This window comes from Crassostrea angulata, chromosome 6 (genome assembly GCF_025612915.1).
Source record: "Crassostrea angulata isolate pt1a10 chromosome 6, ASM2561291v2, whole genome shotgun sequence".
Lineage (NCBI taxonomy): Eukaryota > Metazoa > Mollusca > Bivalvia > Ostreida > Ostreidae > Magallana > Magallana angulata.
In genome coordinates this window covers 20,377,541-20,401,329 of record NC_069116.1, presented here as the reverse complement: position 1 = coordinate 20,401,329, position 23,789 = coordinate 20,377,541, and the positions used below count along the sequence as shown (strand labels likewise).

The 23,789-nt window shown below is 33.3% G+C and overlaps 2 protein-coding genes across 4 annotated transcripts; one reads left to right on the top strand and one right to left on the bottom strand.

Annotated features, from left to right (window-relative positions):
- Positions 1-425: 425 nt before the first annotated feature.
- LOC128187334 (alkaline phosphatase-like) lies at positions 426-7,331 on the top strand. Its single transcript, XM_052857738.1, has 10 exons — positions 426-722; positions 2,764-2,984; positions 3,413-3,587; positions 3,999-4,168; positions 4,485-4,595; positions 5,052-5,154; positions 5,429-5,569; positions 5,742-5,933; positions 6,173-6,298; positions 6,636-7,331. Exons 1-10 carry the CDS (start codon positions 635-637, stop codon positions 6,860-6,862), a joined length of 1,554 nt encoding a protein of 517 aa, XP_052713698.1. The 5' UTR covers positions 426-634; the 3' UTR covers positions 6,863-7,331.
- A 349-nt stretch (positions 7,332-7,680) lies between these two features.
- On the bottom strand, positions 7,681-22,968 carry LOC128187332 (trichohyalin-like). Of its 3 annotated transcripts, XM_052857734.1 has the most exons (14): positions 22,772-22,968; positions 19,877-19,939; positions 18,933-19,071; positions 18,533-18,626; positions 17,815-17,974; positions 17,313-17,348; positions 17,052-17,139; positions 15,537-15,651; positions 15,260-15,295; positions 13,471-13,623; positions 12,737-13,176; positions 12,043-12,233; positions 11,380-11,475; positions 7,681-10,404 (listed from the first exon to the last, which is right to left on the bottom strand). In XM_052857734.1, the coding sequence occupies exons 1-14, from the start codon at positions 22,869-22,871 to the stop codon at positions 10,241-10,243; spliced, it is 1,875 nt and encodes a 624-aa protein (XP_052713694.1). In that variant the 5' UTR covers positions 22,872-22,968; the 3' UTR covers positions 7,681-10,240. The 3 variants fall into 3 exon arrangements, with proteins under 3 accessions (XP_052713694.1, XP_052713696.1, XP_052713695.1); XM_052857736.1 differs by lacking the exon at positions 11,380-11,475; XM_052857735.1 differs by lacking the exon at positions 17,313-17,348.
- Between the last annotated feature and the right edge of the window lie 821 nt (positions 22,969-23,789).

The following is a 23,789-nucleotide window of genomic DNA, read 5'->3' as shown; positions in this document are numbered from 1 at the left end:
TCAGTTTCATAAAACGATTTTCAATCCAGTGCACTTAATGCTTTCAATCACAATATATTTAACTGGTTCCTATCATTCATTAGATGAAATAATTAAAGGTTTCTTAAATTTGATCGTTAGTTTCAAGTTTCGTAATTCAACGCAAGTCGACCAATGTAAAACATGAGTATTTCCCCTTTATAAATGGATAGGTATATTTTTTCCAAGTGAAATTTTTCATTTAAATTTTATTCAGAGTCTAACTTTAATATATCGGTACTTAAATAACAATACGTATTTTTTCTGAAAATAAATAACAAAACAACGTGGAAATTGTATTTATAAATGCTAATGTAAGTTTTCGTAGATACGTCATTCAATGCCATAATAAAATAATAAATGCGAGAAAATTTCTAATTATTTCAATTTGTCACCGCGGACAGCTAGGCCGTCTTGTTAGAACATTGAAACGTGCAGCACACGCTTTTCTTCGAAGGAAGTTACGTCAGGAGCGAATGGGATAGACTTCATTCACAGATTCGAGACCCTGGAGTTGGACTATTTGAAGAGAGCTGGGCGTGTCCCGATAATCGCTGCTAATTGACGTAACACGCACCTGGGCCTCTCTTATACAGAATGAATTACTTTTGACAGAATGGCAAGGAGCAACAAAATGAACCGTGTGCTGTGTCTGTGTCTTGTTTTAGTTCACTTACAGAGTACGATTGGAACGCATCGTCACGGTAATTCTTACAGATTCTCGTAGTTTATTTTATTTATTTATTACTATACTGAGCCATTGTTTTTCGTAGATAATCGTCTTTGCATAAAACGATAAAAAAGAATGAACGTTTCTTTGAAAACCAGAATACTAATCGCGTTAATATTTCGTTTAGTGTTGCCTGCTTTGAATTGCAACATACATAGGTTTATACCAAAAAAAAAAAACAACTTGATATTATTCATGACAACTGCTAGCACAGGAATGTAATCTTTGACTCGGGGTCCATTCTTAATATTGTAAATTGTAGTATAAGGCGTGAATTTGAAATAAATTTGGTGTTGTATGGGTCAGAGCCGGGAGAAATTTCGCCAAGTTACAGCTAAAATTAATGGTAGCCATTTCATGCCCAACAGCGCTATGTTAGTGGGACAAAATGGGAAGAACAGACACACCGCTGCATTGTGTTCCCGACGGTCTAATTAGTTAATGTCCATCCTTGCTGTCCTACATATTTGCATTTTTTTAAACCCCAGCAGGGTATGAACAATGAACAATATTAAATTTATCTGCATACATTTTTTTTATTCTCTTAACAAAGATAGGTTTCGGTTAACTTTAATAAAAAAGTCTTTCTTCTTTCGTGACTAAAATTAGATATGTATGGATATGGAGCTTTATTTTTATGTGCGTTACAAATGTCATTTATCTCTGCGAAAATTAATAATTAAAAATGCATGCTAATTAGTATCGGAATGAATTACAGCTAGAGGAGTGCGTGCTTCAAATGTCACTGCAATAACGTTTTAGAGGCTGACTTCACAAAGGTCAAATGATAATTCACTTATGTTAACTGTATATTGAAGAACTTATATAAATACCTAATATAGTGATGTGTATTTATTTTAATATCTAATTTAAACTACGCGTCCATGTAAATTGGTGCAAAAACCTAAAGTTAGAAGTAAGTTAGATACCTTTAAATAGTGGTATGTAAGTTATTTATCAATATTTACATTTTTAATGCCTTTCTTTTATATGATAAAGCTATACGAATTAAATTTGTAACATATAGTCCAATACATTACATCAATGACGCAAATGACGTATTGTGGGGTGCAAGCGGGGTTTCCATAATTATACGAAATGAAAATAACGTAGAAATATCAATAATTTAATATTTAGTTGAACATTTGGTGAAAATTATAAAAATATAACTAAAGTTATAAGGAATAATTCTTTGAATATTATGAGGTGTTCAAATAAGGTAGGACATGATCAAATCTATCATAAAATCCTTAAGCTTTATTGGATTTGATCCCCCTAACCGTGTTTGATCGCCTCACAATACTAAAAAGATTCCCTGTTTCTTATTTTTATCTAATTTACAATACGGGTCTATGCATATAGGTAGAAACACTTATCTACTGAGAGAGAGAGAGAGAGAAAGAGAGAGAGAGAGAGAAAGAGAGAGAGAGAGAGAGATCTGTAATCTGAATCATGCTTACACATGATATATGCCTTTTTGTAAGTCTACTTTTGTAATTTATTTTCCCCGATCAACCGGAGATAGGAAAGAAAGGTACCATGTGATTAACAAGCTAAAATTTAACACAAAACACTATTTAAAAATGATAGACTAATTTATTGCAAAATATTCAGAATGTATTGTATTTAGACTCGAAAGCTTGTCTATATAGAACGTATTTTCTATTTTAGATAGCATTTTAGAAGAAAAATTGCCTGAGGTACTTGGTACCAAAGTAATAAATTCATATGCACAGAACTGCCTTGTCCCGAAATAGAATCAAAAAAAATCTAAAATAACATACAGCGTCTATATACTTGTATATTTAATATGCATCATAATGCCCCCACCCCCCACCCGCTCGTTATATAAGATGATTGTCATTGATTTTATTTGCCTGATCGAATTAACAATGATCATTTTACTGTTTACATCCTTAAGGCACTTTTAAATTCAATAGATTCAAAGTTCTCATAAGCGAGTCAAAAATAAATGTAGGCCATTTTCAAGTTTATTATTTTTTTTTTAATGAAAGGAAAGCCGGACTGGTTTGGAAATGCCCAACGTGATCTTTATGAATCGGCTAATCGGAACCTCAACACAAATAAAGCCAAAAATGTCATCCTTTTTGTTGGAGATGGAATGGGGATGTCCACCGTGACAGCGGCGCGGATCCTGAGGGGACAGTTAAATGGAAACTCTGGGGAGGAAAATATGCTAGAATTTGAAAAGTTTCCTCATATTGGGTTATCTAAGGTGAATGCTCGTTAGGGCACTTGTCTGCGTAAAATGTCTGACGTGTTCAAAGTTTTGTTGAACTCACTAAAGACTTATTTTGCTGTCGAAAAGTTTTTGCTGATAATTCAATAGAATTGTTCTTGCTTTAAACACTGTCAAAAATGTTAAACAATTAAATGTACGTGTTAATGGTGAATTAATTTCCTTGTGAATTTCCTTGTGTTGAAAAGCATACGTCGTGTTAATTTTGTTATTCTGTGAATCTACGTCGTCGATATATACAAAATAAAAAAAGTTAAAGAAGTGACAATAAGTAATTACACCTGGGCTAAAACAGAAGAAATACATATTTGACTTAAGAAATGAAAACCGTATAAGTTCAAAATAATTTAAAGAGAGTAAAATTATTTCTAGATATGAATTGACCCTCATTTACTTTACACAAGGTATATTCCAGCGACAGACAGACCCCTGACTCGGCAGCTACAGCCACTGCTCTCCTGTGTGGGGTCAAGACCAACTCCCAGCTGATTGGGGTGGACGATTCCGCGGTGGTTGGAAACTGTAGCAGTCAGTTTGGCGCCGAAATCAATTGTATGAATGACTGGTTTGAAGAACAAGGTAAACATTAAAACATATAATGCACCAGTGTCGTTTTATAATTGAACAGCACAAATGCGTGGATCTATAGAGGCACCCCCCCCCTTTTTCTTGCAGCAAACAATTTTTCAAAATTACATATGAAAATTCGAATTTTGAGTTATGGAAGGAATGCACCCCTCCCTCAGGATTAGAGTTTTTATGATTTCCAAACACATTTATTGCTTGTAAGATTTTTTAGATGAATCGGCCCACTCTTTTAAAAACGATGCTACGTGCCTGAATATTATACCTTCCGTCTCCAATATAAAATTCTTGATACACAGACTGCAGCAGCAAAAAAATGTCAGTAAATAGAAGAATAAATATAAATCGGACGAACTTGATTCACCTCAATGTTGAAATGATTCGTTGCCATTTACGATTTTCTAGGAAGATCCATGGGTATTGTGACCAACACAAAAATTACCCACGCAACTCCGGCCGCTGGGTATGCGCACGCAGCCAGTCGTCTGTGGGAGGGAGACGTCCACATGCACGGTGTCCAGGGAGGGTGCAAGGATATCGCCCACCAACTGATCTACAACAACTCTAACATCCAGGTGAGAGTCTGTTCATATATTGAGACAAAAAAATACAACAGCCCGACAAGAGCCCTCTTAATTAAGGTAAAAATTTTCTCTGACAAGAGAAATAACTCTTACTGGAATAAACCAGTGCTTTCCCCTGCAAGAAATCTTAAAATTTTGTGATTTTCTGTAAATGAGCCTCAAAACCTAGTATGAGTACATCCTGTGTCGGTCCACCATAAGAATATATAAATATAAATTTTAAGTCTTGATGACCCAGGTATAGTATCCATGTAAGGATACATCGCCAGCAAAAGATTTTATGATGTATGGTTTTGAATTGGTTTAGGTTCTGTTCGGGGGAGGAAGACAATACTTCATCAGGAACAGACAACAGGATCCTCAGTATGGCGACGCTTACATCTCATTCCAACGCCAGGACGATCTGGATCTCATCGAGGTTCGGTTTTTACATGTATTTACATTGATATTAAATTGAAAGATTATTTCTTATTATTTGAAACGTTCTCGATAAATATTTTGCATGATAAGTATTCATAAACTTCAAAAACATTAAGAGGGCTGGATGGTCACGGCCATTTTTAGGCTATATTTACCTCAGTAAGAAGAAGAACTCTGTATTAAGATATAGGAAAATGCTGAAATTTAAAAGCTGAAATATTTGAAAATTTTCTTTATTAGAAGTCAGTAATGGCCAAAATTACCATATGTCAAAGTTTTGGGGAGATCTGACAGTTATTTTGTGGATCACATAGCCTCCTTAAAACTATGTTACATGAAGCTCTATATTAACTGACAGAGTATAATACTAGTATGATATTGTTACTAGAAATACACGCCGGAATTTGTTACTTTCTAAGCGAATAGCATTATTATAACCCCCATTTTAAATCAGATTTGGGGCAGAGACAAGAAATGGCGAGGATACACTCCAAAGTATGCTTGGAACAAGCAGCAATTTGATGCCATCAACCCCGACGAAACGGACTTCGCGTTAGGTACAATTCTGTTGATAATTTCAAGATGATGACTAGGCAATAAAGATTGATAGAAATTTACTTAGCAAATTATTTAACAATAAATTACTATGAAAAAGAAAATTATTTAACAATAAATTACTATGAAAAAGAAAATAAATACTAGTACTCCAACCGAATCCAGTCTCGCAATAACTATGCTTCTGACACATTTTAGTCAATAGTCGGACGGGCAAAATTTGTTTGGTCGCCCCATGCAGTACTATAAAATCTATTTTATGTAAAACTATTTTAGGCCTATTTAACCCCCAACATATGCAGTACGACCTGGAGAGAGACACAGGACCTAACGGAGAGCCTTCTTTGGCCGAAATGACGGATAAAGCCATTCGGATATTGAGTCATAACACCAGGGGCTATTTTCTGATGGTCGAAGGTAGGCTCGCCCATTTTTTCCTGAAATTGTCTGCTTTTTTTGTACAATTTTTATCCTCTAATTGACCAGATAATTTGTAAATGATATTATCATTACTTTAATAAAATGGCCGTAAAAAACATGAAAATCTTTCATATCGTCAGTTAAAAAAAATGCTATGCTATGGTTTCAGGTGGACGAATAGACCACGGTCACCATAACAACACAGCAAAGCGGGCTCTGTACGAGACCCTGGCCTTTGAGGACGCGGTGAAGACAGCGTTACAAATGACCAATTCAAGTGATACCCTTATTGTCGTAACGGCTGACCATTCTCACGTGTTCAATATAGGGGGACATTCCTACCGTGGAAACAACATACTTGGTGAGTTTATTAGTGCTTTGTTATTTTTTAGACTACGAAAGTTTTTCTTCTGAACAAACTGACATATATGGGTTTTCAATTATTTTTTACTGAACAATTATTGAAATGGCGTATTAAAGAGGTATCCAGTAATCATTAGCATGAAAAACGTTCTCGCTCAAGACACAGGATATTCTACATTGTGGAGGAAAACCACGCGGAATATTTCTATCACTTTATATGTTTTCGATTTTGATCAGGTGTTGTAAACCCAATTGCCCCAGAAGAACTCCCCGTAGATGGGAATGCCTGGACCACTCTAAGTTACGGAAACGGGCCCGGCTACGACTGGGGCTTCCGGAAGGACCCCAACACTGTCGATACCAGTAAGTCATTGGTGACAATACCAGTAAGGCAAATCCTTGGAAATGTGAAATAGAAATAAGGGACTTTACATGTTTCTGAAGTCTAAAACATAAAACTGTTTTTGGTAATATGCGGTGGGACTAACGTTGTGCTCATGGTAGAGTAAAAGAACAGCTGATTTCAATCAAATTAGTTGTGAAGTCATTTATATTCCGTTGAACCAAAAAAACATTTATTTGCTCGTTACATGCATACAGAAAATGAAATACCGGATTCCATCGGACGCTAGTTTCTGATATGTTGAATACGGATGGATAAATGCATATAATAGAACTTCTATATATATGTTTCTTTCAGCTCACAACGACTACCGCCAGGTGAGCGCTGTTCCTCTGTTGTACGAGACACACAGCGCGGAGGACGTCCCAGTGTATGCCACGGGCCCCATGGCTCACCTGTTTGACGGAGTCCACGAACAGCATTACATCGCTCACGCTTTGGCGTACGCGGCCTGTGTCGGCATTAACAAGCAGCACTGTAATGGACTCAGCCAAAACAAACCTATTTTTACTCCGATGACGTAAAAGAACACTATATACATTTTCCTTGGTGATATTATCATTCGTTATCCAAATATTTTGTATCCGCCATATTTTGACCGTGAATTACAGAAAAATTTGTCTAATGATGACTGTTTTATACTCATGTTGTACTTATTTATCTATTATTCAGTTTCTTAGAAATATTAGCTGAAGTATTTTTTGTTCGATTGTGGTATTATTGGGCAAGTCTCATATATACTGGACCGGTGGTTCAAATATTTGCATTTTCATTGAAGTGCCATAAATCACATCTTTTTTCGATGTGATTTTATCAGAATTGAATTCCGAATGGCAATTTTAGCTTTAAAATCAATTAAAACTGATCTAGAAAATGCTGGTGTAATTTTGGAAGAAAAGCGTCATTGTTGAATATCATCGAATGACAAGAAGGACTTCAAAGTCCTCTCAGTATCTATTTCATTTGCAAATAAAATACATGTCTTACAAAGCATTTTGTTTTGAATTTAATTGTGAAAATATTGTTAAGAACATTAATCATGCATGGATCTTGGGAGGGGTCAGGAAACCCCTTCAAAATTCAAACTGATTAAGTCCACATTCAACTAGTAAAGTTACAAAAAACTGGTCTTGAATCCCCTACCCTTCCATTGCATACAAAACTATCTCCTCCCCCCTTTTGAGAAAAAAATCCAGATTTGCGAATGTTTTGAGAGAATTAATACAAGATCTAACTCGTACAAGAATTGTCCTCATTTTTTCATATGACATAAACGTTAATTAAATACTCCTTCAAAATCAAGATGTTTACACTACTTTTTCAAAAAAGAAGTGAAAGAATGTTAAGAATTTAAATGAATATATTTATATTAAATTTCTGGAAAAAATCGTATGCATGAATATTATAACTACAGGTACATAATGTAAAGTACGTAAAATGTGTACACTAATAAAAGATCATACAAAACAAAAACATATATACTGCAAAAAAACTAACTCTTTTAATATTGGATACATTTGGCTTACTGTCTTTTTGGATTACTCAAATGTATAATATTGTCCACATAACTCTGTTTTCTCACCAACATTTAACTTGCACATACTAAAGACAAAATGATGAATCAAACAAATACTTAGTATGTCTCTTGGTATACTCTACTTATTTACCCCAACTTGATATCTTGAAATGGTAAGTTTAAATGAAAACAAATAACAATATAATTAATACAAAAAATGAAGGAATGGTCGTGAGTATCTTGAACTGAAAAAAAAAATTCATTATTTCATTTATTCACTTTTAAGAGCGATGACGTCACATTTTTTCCAACCCTTTCCCCCTAAATAAAACCATGTAATTACACCTTTCCCATAGCACTGATGCAAAAAATTATCTACTGTACATATACAAGTATATACATGTAGTATTTTGGTTTTGGATAAATCATCAAATAAGAGGTTTTCTATTTCCAACTTTGTATAATGACTTACATGTACTGGGTTGTAGGACAACCTAGTGACTAGCAATCCCTGGGATACTGTTCTAGCCCTAGAAGACAGTTTACAACACACAATATTTAAGAAAATAAGCATGCAAAGAAAACAGACTCTAAGATAGTTCAATGCTCAACCAAAACAAGATTTACATGACTATTAAATTCCCCAGACAGAGACACGGGAAATTAAGATATATAAACTACTACAAAAAGACATTTCTATCACAGCAATAAAGATCAAAACATCACATACACAATTACATGTATCAATATTATAAATAAGCATCACTTTTGTATACTGTTATATTTTTCTTGTCACTTCTATGCTATAGTGAAAGGTAAAGGATGAACAGTCTGGATAACAAGTAATAATAACCAAAGGAATTTAAGAAAAAAAAATGAATTTTTAAAAAAAAATAATCATATTCAAAATCCAATTGCTCAATGTACATGTATATTCATACTTGATGAAAAGTCACTTCTTCCCAATGGTACATTGTATTAACAACCCCAGAATAAACCACAACCTTCAATCTATTCTATAAGCAGCCCTGGACACTACCATCACTTCCCCAACACCAGGATTTCTGTCAAAATTTGCCCCGTGAAGTGAAATTGTTTACATTTCACTTATAATTGAGATTTCTCTTATTCACTGTAGCAAAATTCTATGAGTGTGACCAGCAAAATAAGGAACCTTAACTTTAAACAGTAACAGAGTAAGAAAAACTAAAAAAGCTTTGCAGGGAAGCCCAAGAATATGTGATCCTGGCCTTTTTCCATCAAACGATGTTGCAAATAATGTACATGCAGATGGAAAAAAAGAATCCAGCAAAATATCAGACAATATATATTGCACAATTTTCAATTTAGCAGACCCAATACCTGCATACACAAAGCTCTGCTTAATGCCATTAATGAAGCAATACTGTGAATTTATAATCTACAAAATAGTCAACCACCTTCAAGAGAACAAAATACATGTACTCATAAATTTCACTCCACTAAGGTACCAATATCAGAAAACGTGGAAGACTGTGTTTAATTAAGAACAGAAAGCCAAGTCACATTTTTCATTAATTTTCTAGGCATGATCTGCTAATATCAAATAAAGGATATCGAAATTGTGATCGATAACAACATTTATAATTCATGCTTTTGTCTCCATTTTTGATCCATCATTTTTATATGGTGATCAATGTGAAACTATGATCAGTAAGCAATAGATCACAACACAAAGTTAAATCCTCATGAAAACTTATTCAGATAAATCAATAAATTTATTCATTAATCGAAATAAATTATTAAAGATTTTAAAAAAAATAGCTTTAGACTACACAAAGTTTATACCTGGTAATTAATATCTGGTGAATTAAGATTGTATAATTCTGCATAAAAATTGATGCTTTTTACTTATTTCTAAAAAAAAACCAAAAATATATGTGTGTACTGTGGCATTATTCGTAGATAAAAAAAATTGTAAATATTAAAGTTAAATGTAATGTAATGGGAACCCTAATCTTTTTGAAAACCTTTTAAAGCAATCTATAACAAAAATGATAATGATTGATAGCGGGTAGAAAATGATATATACAAAAAGTGTCCTAATTTACATGTCATAAACAGACATCCAAATTTGCGGCACTGACTTAATAAGTCAAAAGTGAACAGACAGTTTATGTTCCTCAGGGTTATTATAATATCTTTAAAAAGCAAGAATTGTAGAGAGAAGAAAATAATTAACACACATTAAGTAAAATCATCAAAAGATGTCATCTATCCTGTATGTCATAAACATTTTGTAATCTAAACAGATAAGCCCTTAATTTTGAAAGCAAATAGACGATTATTGCCAATACATTAATTAACACTGGTCCAGATGTATACATGAATTCCCATTCTTGAACTATTATTGTTGCTTGCAATTTCCTTTCTGTTTATCGTGCTTGCTGCTACCCGTAGACGCTCTCTTCTGTTTGTCCTGAGACGATCGCTTCTGACCTTGCACTGGTTGCCATGGCGATATAACAGGTCCTTCTTGTGAGTAACTGCCATCATCTGACACCCCGGTATCTAGACGAACAAATCTTTTGATAAAATATCTTAGTACATCATACTCTGCAGTATACATGTATGTCTTAAATCCTACATAATTATTACCGGTAATAGTATTTGTTGGATAAATTTCCATGTCAGTCTATTAACAATAAAAGCAACAATTTATTACACAGATGTATGTATTTTCCAAATGTCTACTTTACCAAATAACAATCTACACGGATATTATTTTAATATTTGAGTTTTAGCTAATTTGAAAACAATTGAAAAAGTCTGTCAGTGCCTTGAAAAAGATTTAAATTCATAAAAACAGTTTGGGGTTAGTTAATATCTATACTACAAACAAACATGAAGGTGCTTCAACACAGAATGCAGGCTGTGTCTGAACGAAACATTCAAACAGAAGAGTTCAGAGGTCATACATGCATCTACATGTACCAGTAAGTGAGGAGTTGTGTATGAATGGTTAATTGTGACAATATGTAGCCTACTGTTGTGCTACACTACATTATACAAGAACATGGAATAAAACAGTACCATTACTTCAAGAATTTTCTTTGTTAATCACTTGTATGTTTCCAATGTATCTAAGAAGTCTTTTTAGCGTAAACTACATAATTCCACTATTTTCATGGAGGTCATCTTGTATTCTTTACAGTTAGGGTATGACACATTTCAAACTTTTTAAATCTAGAACTAATATATTTCCCTATACCGGTATTTATCTATTTATTACCAAAAGCTCAATTGAAAAGTTAAAACATTTTTTCCTTTTCCTATATTTTTTGATCATTTCAAATCCCTTTTCTCTAACATATCCTGTTTAAACTACAAAAATAAATTACTAGGCTTATATGTAAAACACATCCAATGTATCAAACAGTCTTATGAAATACTACTGTATGTTAAATTCAACATTCCAAACAAAATATACAGTGACAATTGATGTACTGGTATAACATTTTTGATCATTTCACTGAACCATCATACCCCCAAAATATCCTCGCTGAAAGGCCATCTGATTCCAAGTTCCCTTGGGTCGCCTAAGGCTTCCACGTAGAGAGGGGTCCCATTCTAGTTCCGTTTCTGTGTCAAAGGTCAAAGTGGTTAGTGCATTCACACCAAACTTCCCTGAGGTGAATCACAGCAGAAACACACGCACACAAACAGAGGACAAAACAATATGACTACTGTCAACTACACCCAGTGGAACGGAATGTGCTGGCACAAAAGGCGCAATTACTATAGGAGACATTCACATGAACATTTGTACCATGCAATTGAAATTCAGATGTTTAATGAAAGAGTAAACATGACAGATTATGACTGCTCTGAATTCTATCAAGATAAATTCAATTGAAATTATTGATTACGTATGGAAGAAAAGTTTAAAAGTTGCTTTTGACTGCAGTGGAATAAAAAAAATGGACATTTCCATGTTATTTCTTGTTCAGTATCATGAAATTAGAACTAGACTACAGTGGTGGTATCTTTTTATGATTTCGTGCAGGAATATTAAGAAATAGAATTAAAGAAGAAAATTTGTACATTTTGCAATAGGCCTTGTTTCTATTTGTTACTCTACAGGAGAAGGGGAAATTCTGAGTGGTTTAATCATATACCAAGCCCCAGCAAGACACATATTCAGGGTACCTCTGACTGGCAAGGAAGTAGCCATAGTAACAGGAACCTTGGCCTCAGTTTCATCTTGCTGGAATTCATGAGCTCGACGGTGGTAAGTTGGGTCAATGGCGGCCGCAATGTTGAATGGCATTGGATTACTGACAGCATAATGGTTCTCTTCTGGTGGTCGGGAGGAGACTCGCTGTTGCTGTGGGGGTGGTCTGAAGAGAGAATATGCACAACTAGAATATTCTTTGGTAATTTTCTAACAAATACAAGTACATTTTATAATAAAATTTTTGAAATATACAGGTACTTTTAATTAAATTCTCCAAAGATGAAATTAACTGAAAAATGATGTTTCCTTGTGTGGTGTCATGTGAAATTGACCGAAATATTTCATCATACAAGGTAAAATAACAAAAATTGGAAAAAGATTTTATATTCAATATTGTAACAAAAAACGCACAACTCATTGAAGAGAAATTACATTTTACATATAATTTAAATATATTTATTGAAATTCAAATGGATTGGGTAACAATCAAAGCCAATGTAAAACCTCTCCTAAAATTACTTTTTATCACATTGGACATCCTACATTAATTTTTTACCACATATAAATATTCTACATGTATAACTGGTATATAAACATGTACCATTATATTTCAAACCTTTATCAAATAGAAATGATTATGATTTCCTTATCTAGTTTTGAAATTACCTGTAAGGTATTTCCTCGTCACTATGGTAACTACCAGGTGGGGAGGGAGAAGGAACATGGTCACTGTGGTCAGATCTGTCAGACTGCACCCTCCTCCGGGGTGGAGGACCTTGAGATTCCATCACCGAGTTTTCAAGCCACCTTTCTACGTTCCGAACACTGTGATCTCCACGAGGAGGCAGCCGCTGGTCCATCCTGGGAACACCCTGGGTACTATTGGATCTGTGGGAGGAGCTGTGGGCCCCCTGGGAGGAATGTGCACTGGTATTGTAGTTATCAGGACTTCTCTGCTGTCCAGAGTTATCCGCTGGTCCATTGTTCAGAGATTGCAGAAAACTGTCCCTACGCAGCCTATGGTGGTCGTGTGACCTTTGAATAGGAATATCTGACCTCTGACCGGGTAAATCAGGTAGTGGTCGAGTTGCAGGGTTTGTCACTTGCTAAAATGTAATGCAATAATTAGTAATACATGAACATCTATTAGATTATCATTTATCCCACAAAATATTGGTTTCTATGAATATTTCTTCATCAATATTTGTTAAAAAATCTCCAATGAATGTGCATCCCATTTCGATCTTTTTAACGGAATATTGTTCTTAAGAGTATTAAAAATCATCATGATGTAAAGCGTGTAAGTAGTACAACTGCTGACTGGCTCACACGTATGTTTTATAAATCACCAAGGTAAGGGTAAGGTAGAGGGAAAGGTAAGATTTGAGGCATAACTTCACCTGTTGTCTGCTCTTTTCTTCCTGCTCTTTCTTCTTCTTCTCTTTAGCCTTTTTTAGTTTGATTTTTTCCTGTTCCTGGATGATTTTGGCAAGCCTCTCATCTTGTTCTTCTATTTCTCTAAGTTTGTTGCGGTCGACTTCAGCTTTGTTTCTCTGAAAGCAAGTTAAATAGCTATACATATATGTGCCTCAATCAAGCATCCAGCAAAGAATTACTAAAGAATTTTTTCTAATGTGATTGATGAAAAGAGATTTAAAGAAATTTGTTCATTTTAATTCCTAACATCATATCGGTATTAAATAAACAAGAGATGTTTGTAAAACACTTATGCCCCCCTCCTTTGGAAACATCCACAAAGAAAATGAACGTAAACTGCAAATAACTGGAATTTTTCCATGTCCAAGGGCCATAACTCGGTCAAAAATTGCTCGATCGTACCCAATATCAAACTTGACCTAGATATTATCATGATAAACCTGTATACCAAATTTCATTCCAATATGTTAATCCTCTGCGAAGAAAATGAGCGGAAACTGCAAATAACTGGAATTTTTCTACGTCCAAAGGCCATAACTCTGTCGAAAATTGTTCGATCGTACCCAGTATCAAACTTGACCTAGATATTATCATGATAAATCTGTATACCAAATTTTATTTCAATATGTTCATCCTCTGCGAAGAAAATGAGCAGAAACTGCAAATAACTGGAATTTTCCTAGGTCCTAGGGCCATAACTCTGTCGAAAATTGCTCATTCGTACTCAATATCAATCTTGACCTAGATATTATCATGATAAACCTGTATATCAAATTTCATTTCAATATGTTTATCCTCTGCAAAGAAAATGAGCGGAAACTGCCAATAGCTGGAATTTTTCTACGTCAAAGGGCCATAACTTTGTCGAAAATTGCTCGATCGTACCCAATATCAAACTGGACCTAGATATTTTCCTGATAAACCTGTATACCAAATTTAATTTCAACATGTTCATCCTCTGCGAAGAAAATGAACGGAAACTGTTGGTGGACCGACCGACAAACAGCAGCAAAGCAATATGCCCTCCCTTCTTCGAAGGGGGGCATAAAAATTTAGGTGAACTGGAAATTTTAAATCAATTGATCATTTTGATTCATTTCAAATGTTTACCATAATAATATATTTGCATTTCCATTGTTCTTTCCCACTGTAAGCCCATACGGAGGAGCTGCAATTATTTCTCTATAATCGCAATTGCTCTGTCTGTATACTATGACGTCATAAAGGTGTAACGTTATATTCTTTCCATGACGTTATAGATTAAACCACTATACGATACAACATGTGTTTTTCTCCAAGTCCATTAAAATTAACGTATTTAATATTAAAACATGTTTTTGATAACATTTTAAAGGAATTACTGTTATAACATATCATTGATTCTGTTAACAAATCTATGTGAATAAAAAAGATACATTACAAAGTCTGAATGTTTACTTTTGATGTAATAGCTAAATGTCAAGGTCTAGGCTAATACAGGGTATTTGCAAGTGGTAAAATGCAAATATAAGTAATAAACAACGATTATTTAGTGAACATGGCGTTATGAATAGCAACTGCTCTGCTGGCATATTTTCCATGATGCGCTAGCGCGCATCATGGAATATGCCAACAGAGCAATTGCTATTCATAACGCCATGTTCACTAAATAACGTTGTTTATTTCTTAAATGTAAACAAACTACCAAGTATATCCTTTAAGATAGGATTTTCTAATTGTCCTTAACAGTTAAGTTTCCCAATCTGTACATACCTTATGTTCTTGTTCTTGCAACAAACGAGCCAATTCCTACAACGATGATAAAAAAAATGCTAAGTTTATCCATAACAATATACATACACAAACATAGATATCTGTTTTCATTTATGTTACAAACAAAATCCTGTACATTTTATTTAATATCTTACTATAAAACTAAGGGCAATTTTCTTCTTCTTCAAATTTACCATCAATTCATTTATACAATCATACAGTATTGAAAATCGTACAAACTGAAACTGTTTATTTTTCTAGTTACTACTATACCAACCTCATCAGCCGTCTCTTGGATAAATCTCTTCTGTTGTTCATCCATGTGATCAGGAAGCTGTGGGTAAAAGTCAGAGAAATCCCCGTCATCCTCGATTCTTCCTGTGTGGGTTACTCTGTGGACAACGAAGAAAAGAAACCAATCAGTGACATAACACAGAAAATGGACATCCAAAAACTGTACTTTAATAAGTCATGTTTGTGGCTTTAGTTGACATTTGAGAAGACTGTATCAGTCAGCACATTTTTTTTTCATTAAAAATTATGGGTTTTTTTTCCTCTTTAAAAAAAAGTACAAATACTTTAACAGAATACATATACATGGATATAAGAAAGCGTTCGTGCAAATTTAGTACAGTGTTTCCAGTTTACAATAGAAATTTTAATCTTGAGATTTCTTCAAATTCTGGAGTTTTCTTTGTTCATTTTTACATTATCTCTATACTAATGAATTAATACGAAGTTAAAATTGGTTATTATCAGTGTTTCCTTCAATTTGTCACATTTATGAGCACTAATTATGTCCTGTATATAAAGAAATGATTTTACCTGAATACAAAGCTATTATTTACTTATGGCAGAAGGAAATATCCTAGAGAGCCATACAAGTCAGATATTAGTAGTATATATTGTATTTCTTACATTACAGTCCATGTCATGTACAATGTATATCTATTCAGTAACTACCGGTATTTAATTTGATTATGCTAGCACATGTAAAAACTAAATAAATAAGTATGAAACAATTCTCAGTGATGCTTTGTAATCCATTCAAATATCTTAAAATAAAAAAAAAAATGCCATTTAGACATAAAAATTAATTCTAAAACAGAAAATAGAGTAAACATACATGTATGTTTGCAATATGGAATGACCATTACAAAAAAACAAACCAAAGAGCTAGATGTAGACATACATAGTAGCATGCCAAGGATAAAACGAATCAGTCTTAGAACTTTATTAGCAGCTTCATACATTACTTCAAATCTGAAGCAAACATTCTCAGATTTTTTAATTGTCTATGTCAATTGAATTTCTACATCAAGACCGTAATATTGCCAGTTCTAAGACTGTTAAACTCCAAATACAACTATCCAGTAGCAGCACATTCGTTCACACTTTGCCCCTTTGCTTTTGATTTACCTTACACTTCCAATTCTATTCAAAATGTACATTACATGATACATTCGATTTTATTTCTGAAATGAAACATTGCAGTCTATCAACAGTTTCCTGATGTCAGACAGTTGAAACTTGTTTAAGAAAACATATGTAATAAGGAAACTTAACCCTTTTTTTAAATACATAAACTACATTTTTATCAAACATTAACTTCTACAAAAATATCATTGACATTTATCAATCTTTCTCTCAAACAGTGTTCTAAATTCCTTTATTAATAGAGGAAATTAGTCAACTTTTTTAAGTGCACTCAACTTGAACAACTTAAAAGGAGAGAAAATGTTATTCTTACATGAGCACACTTTGAATTTGCCTTAACTATCTGTTATCTGACCTGGAATGGTGGATATTTTGGGCCTGTCTGTCTACAGCTCCATTGTTTAGTCTAACTTCCCTCATAGCGTGGTTCGCACTCTCAACATCTAGAACAAGGAAACCAAGTTTACCATTAGGATCATCAGAGACTTTGTGCAGTAGATGTTAATTTATACCCAATGAAAAATGTTTTTCCTCCACTGCTGAATGATTCACCAATTTCTGTTCTTGTTTTTGCATCAGTAAAGTTATACAATAGGCTCTTGGCCACATTGCCTACCTGGGGTATGTGGCATTTCCTGACCCAAGCGAGCATCTAGTTAAAACAAGTGCACAACAATTAGACAAAAACCATGCTTAGCTACATACTAAATATATATACACAGTAAACCAAGTGTTATAAGCAAAACTTATTAATGTCAAATGACCAGTGGAAAACTAATTCCTGACAATTAATTTATGCAAGCAGGCAGTTATTTTATCTATTTCAAATACATGTAAATCATTCTTTTAACAACAGGTTAGTGACTAGCTCCCAAACATTGCACATACTTATTACATACATCTAAAACTTGGTTTACAGTATGTGGCAATCAATTTATTTTTTAATTATATCTTTAGCGCTTATTTCTGTTTAGGATTTTTTAACCCACTTTATGGCTTTCCATTATCCCAAGAGATTACAGGGAATTTCCATGCACCTCCACAGAGGTGTTACCTGATGGGAGGGACCAATCCACTACCCCTACCTCCAAAGAATAGATACAGATGGTTATACACACCTGGTGGTAAGGCCCGAGCCACTAGCCCTGCCTCCTCAGAATGATGCTGTAGTTGCTTTTCTAAAATCTCCCGCTCTTTCTTCAGTTCCTTTATCCTTTTCTTTTCCATGTACTTTGCATACCGCTCTTGTTCCTTTTCAAATGCCTTTCTTGCAAGTTCCTTGTGAGAAATCATCAAATTTTGGCAAGCATTCCAAACATTTTCTTTCATGAACTTGTTAAAAGTTTTGAATAATCAACTTGGTTTACCAGTACTTGAGAGCATAAACATGCATTTATAAGTGAAATATGTATAAAAGAAAAAAAAATATTTTTACCATCTAAATGATCAAACATATACAAATTATGGTTACTTTTGTACATAATACATGTGGTGTGTTGCATTTACAACATGTTAACTTTTTTGCTACCATTGTTGTTTGAAAGCATAGTTTGTATACTGTTCATACCCATTCTCTCTCTCTCCCTCTCTCCCCTCTCCTCTCTCTCTCTCTCTCTCTCTCTCTCTCTCTCTCTCTCTCTCTCTCTCTCCCACACAAAACAAAACTGTACTTTAACAAGTGATTCTCAAATGCGTCAAAAGTAGACCTTTATTTTTTCCTCATTTTGAAAAAAGCTATTAAAATACTGAGAGATCTCTACTTTCTTCACATTTTATCTAGCATAGTTTGTTGTTCTGATTGTCACCAGTGAGTACATGCATAAGACTGATTGTTACCTCATCATGAAGTTCTCTCTGTCTTTTCACAGCAACATCTTCACCCATAAGGTCTTGTTCTAGTCTCCTAGCTATTTCTGCATCTTCCTCAGCTCTGAAGCAAGTATTTAAAGTTCATAAATACAAAGCATGACAACTAATACATGTAAATGTATATAGATCTTTCAAGGCAAAATATTCATGAGAACATTTGTTGGATATTTGCGGATATAACTGTAAAGCTGCAGTTCCATTCAACGGTTCAGGGAAAAAAAATTCCAGCTATCATACCAATATTAATAAATATGTACTATCAATGAAAAAGAGCAAAATTAAATAAAAAACAAATCATGAAAAAACCTGCAGAACTGTAAAATATAAATCACATACCATGTGTTCTAACACAACACCAGTGACTTACTGAACATTCAGGGCCTGTAACTCCTGATATCTCTCCTCCTGTTGTTGCCTCTCTTCGTCACTCTGTACCACTCGGGCCACTGGAATATCATCTCGAACTGTTCTCCTGTTGAATCTGTTTAAACCATAGTGTCTCTCAACTGAAATGAACCAATGAAAGGAAAATTGACACTGTCATCACCTTGTATATCATTATTCTGTTACAGGTACACTTGAAGCATGATGAGTCATGTCATGATCCTCGGAGGAACCCGAAGTGTTGTTTGGTGTTTTAATTTGCAAGAAGAATTCATTCAATAGTAATGGCTTAATTTCTCATGCTACTTTATTCCACTCATAAAATCAAGTAGAATTGACAAATGACTTATGATAGTACAATACACAACACTGTATATATCATGAATGAGGGATACATAATGTACACTGTACTTTATGATTCATTTAAGGAGCAGCCATTCCCACTTCAGCTGATAATCATGATGGCTTCAATTCTCACAGTGCCAAATTATCACACACTAGATTTTTTGGTTCTCACAACCAATAATTTTGCCTTCTCACAGCACATTTATTTTGAAATGCTTTTCCTTGTTGATTAAAATATACTGTATTAAAAATTTTTGCGAGGTTCGCGAGAGCCTCGTTGTCATGAATGTTTCTCGCTGCAAACCAGCCTTTGTTGTATGGTTGTCATAACAAGCTATGGATAAGGCATGGCATTGAAAATTACTCATAGCATACCATTTTATCCCCAGTAAATAGCAAAATAAAGTTGTCACAAATTAAAGTTGGTTTACAGTATCTCAGTAGTGACAGTGACTACTGATAACAATAGTTATGGAGACAAAGATGATATCCAAAAGGAATATTATTGGATTTGTACATGACTTGAGCTTTAATCTCATGCTTGCTTACAATTATGATAACAAATTAACACGCTTGACTTACATTCTTCATTTTGTTCTTGGTAAGCAATGGCTCCGTCTTCATGGATCATAAACTCTTGGCGAACTGCAAATCAAAAGAAATTAAAAACCAATTGAAGAAAATCAGTTAAATCAGTGGAAATTCTTATTAAAGTTCAGTCGAAGGTTTCAATATCAATCAGTGTTAAATGTATAAGGAATTTAGAAAAAACACAAAATTTGAAAAACACTTGAGGTTTTTTTTTAATAATAACTTCATCTTGATTTAGCTTACATAGTGAAAACTAAATCCTTGGTTTCTGTTTCTGACAGACACAACAGTTTCTTACATGGAAAAATATGGTAAACCTTAAAATAATTCAGTTAATTGATATCAAATTAAACTAGTACCAAATGAATTTCAAAATCTAAAAATTTTGATAAGTTTTTGGAACATCTTAAACAAGGGTAGATGTCTTTTATTATATCATATATCTTTCAAATGCTGAATCAATAAATTGGCATTTGCCGCATTGCAGAAAATGGTTTTAAACAAATTTCTACAATGCCTTAAATGCTCACTAGTAATAACCCAGCTCTGATGTGAATATATATACCAAATAAGCAGAGTTGACATTTAACAGGAAGTTGATGTCTGATTGGTAAAAAATAAATCTAACCATATGGTATGCCTGAGCAAAGAGTGTGTTAAAATTTAAAGCACCTGTGATGAAAAGTTGCTGGGAAATCTTAGACGAAAATAATGTTTGAAAATTTAGACTAAAAATAATCAAAGTCTTCATTTAGCAGGAAGTTGACTTTAGAGTGGTACTAAAACGGATCCAACCATATGGTATGCCTAAAACTGTGTTAAAATTTCAAACACCTGCGATGAATAGTTGCTGTGAAGATTGACAGATAGACATACATGGATAAAACAGTATATAAATGTAAAAAGTATAAAAAATGTATTTATATAAAAGGTAAAATCAGTAACACAAATAAAACAAACAAATTGTATCACTTTATGACCACATCTCAAAACTAACAAAGAATATCAAAATGATTTAAGTATGATGAAAGACTTAAGACTGAAATGATGATACAACTATATTAAACAGATGTGGTTAGGTGTTTATGACAAAAAGAAAACATCAATTTTCTCCAACTCTAAACAAAAATAGCTCATAAAAATATCTTTAAAAGACTTAAGGTCTGATGACACATTCTTCGGGTATCTTTTTTGTATCTCCTCGTAATAAAGAGTTCAAATAAAAATTATTATTTTTATAATTATTTAAAAATGATTAAAATTTACTTGTACATGGTATTATGCCTAGATGGCTGAGTGATTATAGTTGTGGCCGCTCACTGCCAAGTAAGTTTTTGAGGTTGTGAGTTTAAAGCCTGTCCCCGGCCAAGATAGAGTTCCACTATGGTGTTTTGCTGTGCTGTATATTTATTTACTTTTATACCAGCAATTCAAGATCATTTAGGGAATTACATACTCTAGTATTTTAGCAGAAATGCCTGGTAAAGTATTCTAATTTTTTCCAAGAAAGCTTGTCAAATTAGTAGTAAACCATTAACAAATTCCTGAAAAAAATTATATAAAATCGAGGAACGTGTCGTCTGACCTTAAATGGTATCTTTTAGTCAATGTGATAAACAAACAATTTTGTAAAGGTGGTCTAAGTTAAACAGATTTAAAAGTATTATAAAAACATGCATGCATAAGAATACAAACATGTATGTCAGTTGAACTGATCTTATCTACTTTTTAATGAATTTTTATTATTTCCTCCTCTAAAAAAACTCTGAGCTTTATTGTCACACGCACAAAATTTAGCTATTCAAATATAATAGGCAATGATACAAATGAGCAACTAGCTGTAAAATGGATTTTTTCCTCATTTAATAAAAGGCATTTAGTAGGTTTTATGTAACGATCTGGTAATCAGTTTTAAACATGCTCTAACATTTGAAACTACAAGAATTCAAATAAGCAAAAATTTTAAAAATCAGAAGGTACAGAACAACAAATAAATGTAAACTAAAGCAGCCATCCATTAATACAGTCATTTTTTTCAAATGCATGAAAAAAAGAAAACTTATTGTTCTGTGAAATTTCTGTCATTATGTCTTCAGCCTTACACACACATCCTCCAGTATACTCTTGGATAATGCTTGGATTCTCTATCACTTTGGAACAAGTCTTTTTGTATTAATAAACAAAATTGTACTCTTTTAGTTTTAGATAAATTTAGATCTATATATCTAGATCTATCCTTCATAAAATGAACACAACTCTTGCAAAGGAATTACAAATGACTTTAAAATCACCTATGCTGGGCTTATATCTTCTAGTATATTTATATTAATTATATTTAATCACTTAATATATACTATAGTAAAAGTTTTTTACCTCAGGTTATGTAGGACCATACCAATTTTATTTTGTGTTTGATTAGAATGTGAAATTCTAAAAGGAAAATGACCGCTGAACGAATAGCCATGATTAAATGAATAGTTGAATTTTATTAATGCAAATAAATCTGAGCTGATTTTATGTTACTGATTGATGCTAAGTCAAGTCAGGAGAACACAATTATCACAAATGGCATTTTGGTTTGTCACATGAGGCATGTAAAAAAATAGTAAAGTAAACACCCTCTTTTGGCAAGGGTTCTGTTTACTAACGAGAAACTCGCCTTTTTACTGCAGGCCAAAGGTGACTCAGAGTAAACAGGTAAACAATTGCTATTCTTGTTCATTCACTCGATATACAACTCTTAGATTACTTTGAATACAACCCGATCTTGCCCACAAAAACCCATGTTTTCCATTTGCTCGAAAAAGTACTATTTTTATTTTATGAAAATAGAAAAATCATTCTCAAAATGTAGTCAAAAAAAATTATCTTTGGTTCAGGAATTACCTTTTGCCACTTTCCCTCTCTGTGGCATAGTCCCTTGGTCCTGACAGTCTGGGTCAGACATATGTGCTGACCTTATTCGAAAATTCACATCATTCTGCATTTTCTGTCATAATTTCTCCACTTGACATAAGTGAAGTTTTCCTGAAGCTATTTCTGTTACTTCTTTCACAAACCGGAAATCATAGAATCAAACCGGATGTGACTAAAAAATGGGTTGACTAATAACCAGAAAAGGGCATTATTAATCTATTATAAATATTGGTAAACCGTAAATACATTATTTAAACTTGATTTAAATAGCCAGGCTTATATATGTTAAATGTAATCAATGACAACAACAGGAAGACGTGATTTCCGAGTATTTAACAATTTTAATAATACCAGTAAATCTTACGAATTATATGACTGCATGTTACATGTAATACACATGCAAACCCTTTACTGTGTTAAAATTAAACAGTCTAAATGAATCATGTAAATCCAGTCCTTGCTAATTTACTGTTTAATGAAGTGAAATAAAAGGTTTTAGTCTGACTGGGAAAATAAATTTCAACAAAAACAGTTGACTAACTACAGTAGTAATTAAAACACAACTAAAATATTTAATAAGTACTGGGAAACTTCCGAAAATGTATATTGTTTGACGAAGTCAATATTGAAGATACATTTTACATTTATGTTTAAATAGTGAAATACATACTATTTTAAAAATTACTGTTAAATTCATTAATGACTGCTTTGAACACAGATGTCAATTAGTCAAAGGAAATGTTAAACTGATCTATATAGATCAGTAAAAATATATATACATGTACTGTACATGCAGTTATTGTACAATGATGTTCCTGTATATCCATTGGACCTTTGCCAATTATTGTAATTGTGTTTGTGCCAATAAAATATTTGTATTTGTATTTACATGAAAAATTAATGTATATACTTAAGATTTTTTAAAAGTTAGCATGTATGACTTTTCTGTGTTCTTTTACCTTCATGTATTACTGTTAAATATGAATAA

Coding starts and splice junctions, on each gene's coding strand:
- LOC128187334 (XM_052857738.1), top strand. CDS start 635: ATGGCAAGGAGCAACAAAATGAACCGTGTGCTGTGTCTGTGTCTTGTT. Junction 723..2,763: donor GATTGGAACGCATCGTCACG/GTAATTCTTACA, acceptor TTTTAATGAAAG/GAAAGCCGGACTGGTTTGGA. Junction 5,570..5,741: donor CTATTTTCTGATGGTCGAAG/GTAGGCTCGCCC, acceptor CTATGGTTTCAG/GTGGACGAATAGACCACGGT.
- LOC128187332 (XM_052857734.1), bottom strand. CDS start 22,871: ATGCAGAATGATGTGAATTTTCGAATAAGGTCAGCACATATGTCTGAC. Junction 17,140..17,312: donor GGAAATGCCACATACCCCAG/GTAGGCAATGTG, acceptor TCCTTGTTCTAG/ATGTTGAGAGTGCGAACCAC. Junction 13,624..15,259: donor TGCAAGAACAAGAACATAAG/GTATGTACAGAT, acceptor ACTTGCTTTCAG/AGAAACAAAGCTGAAGTCGA.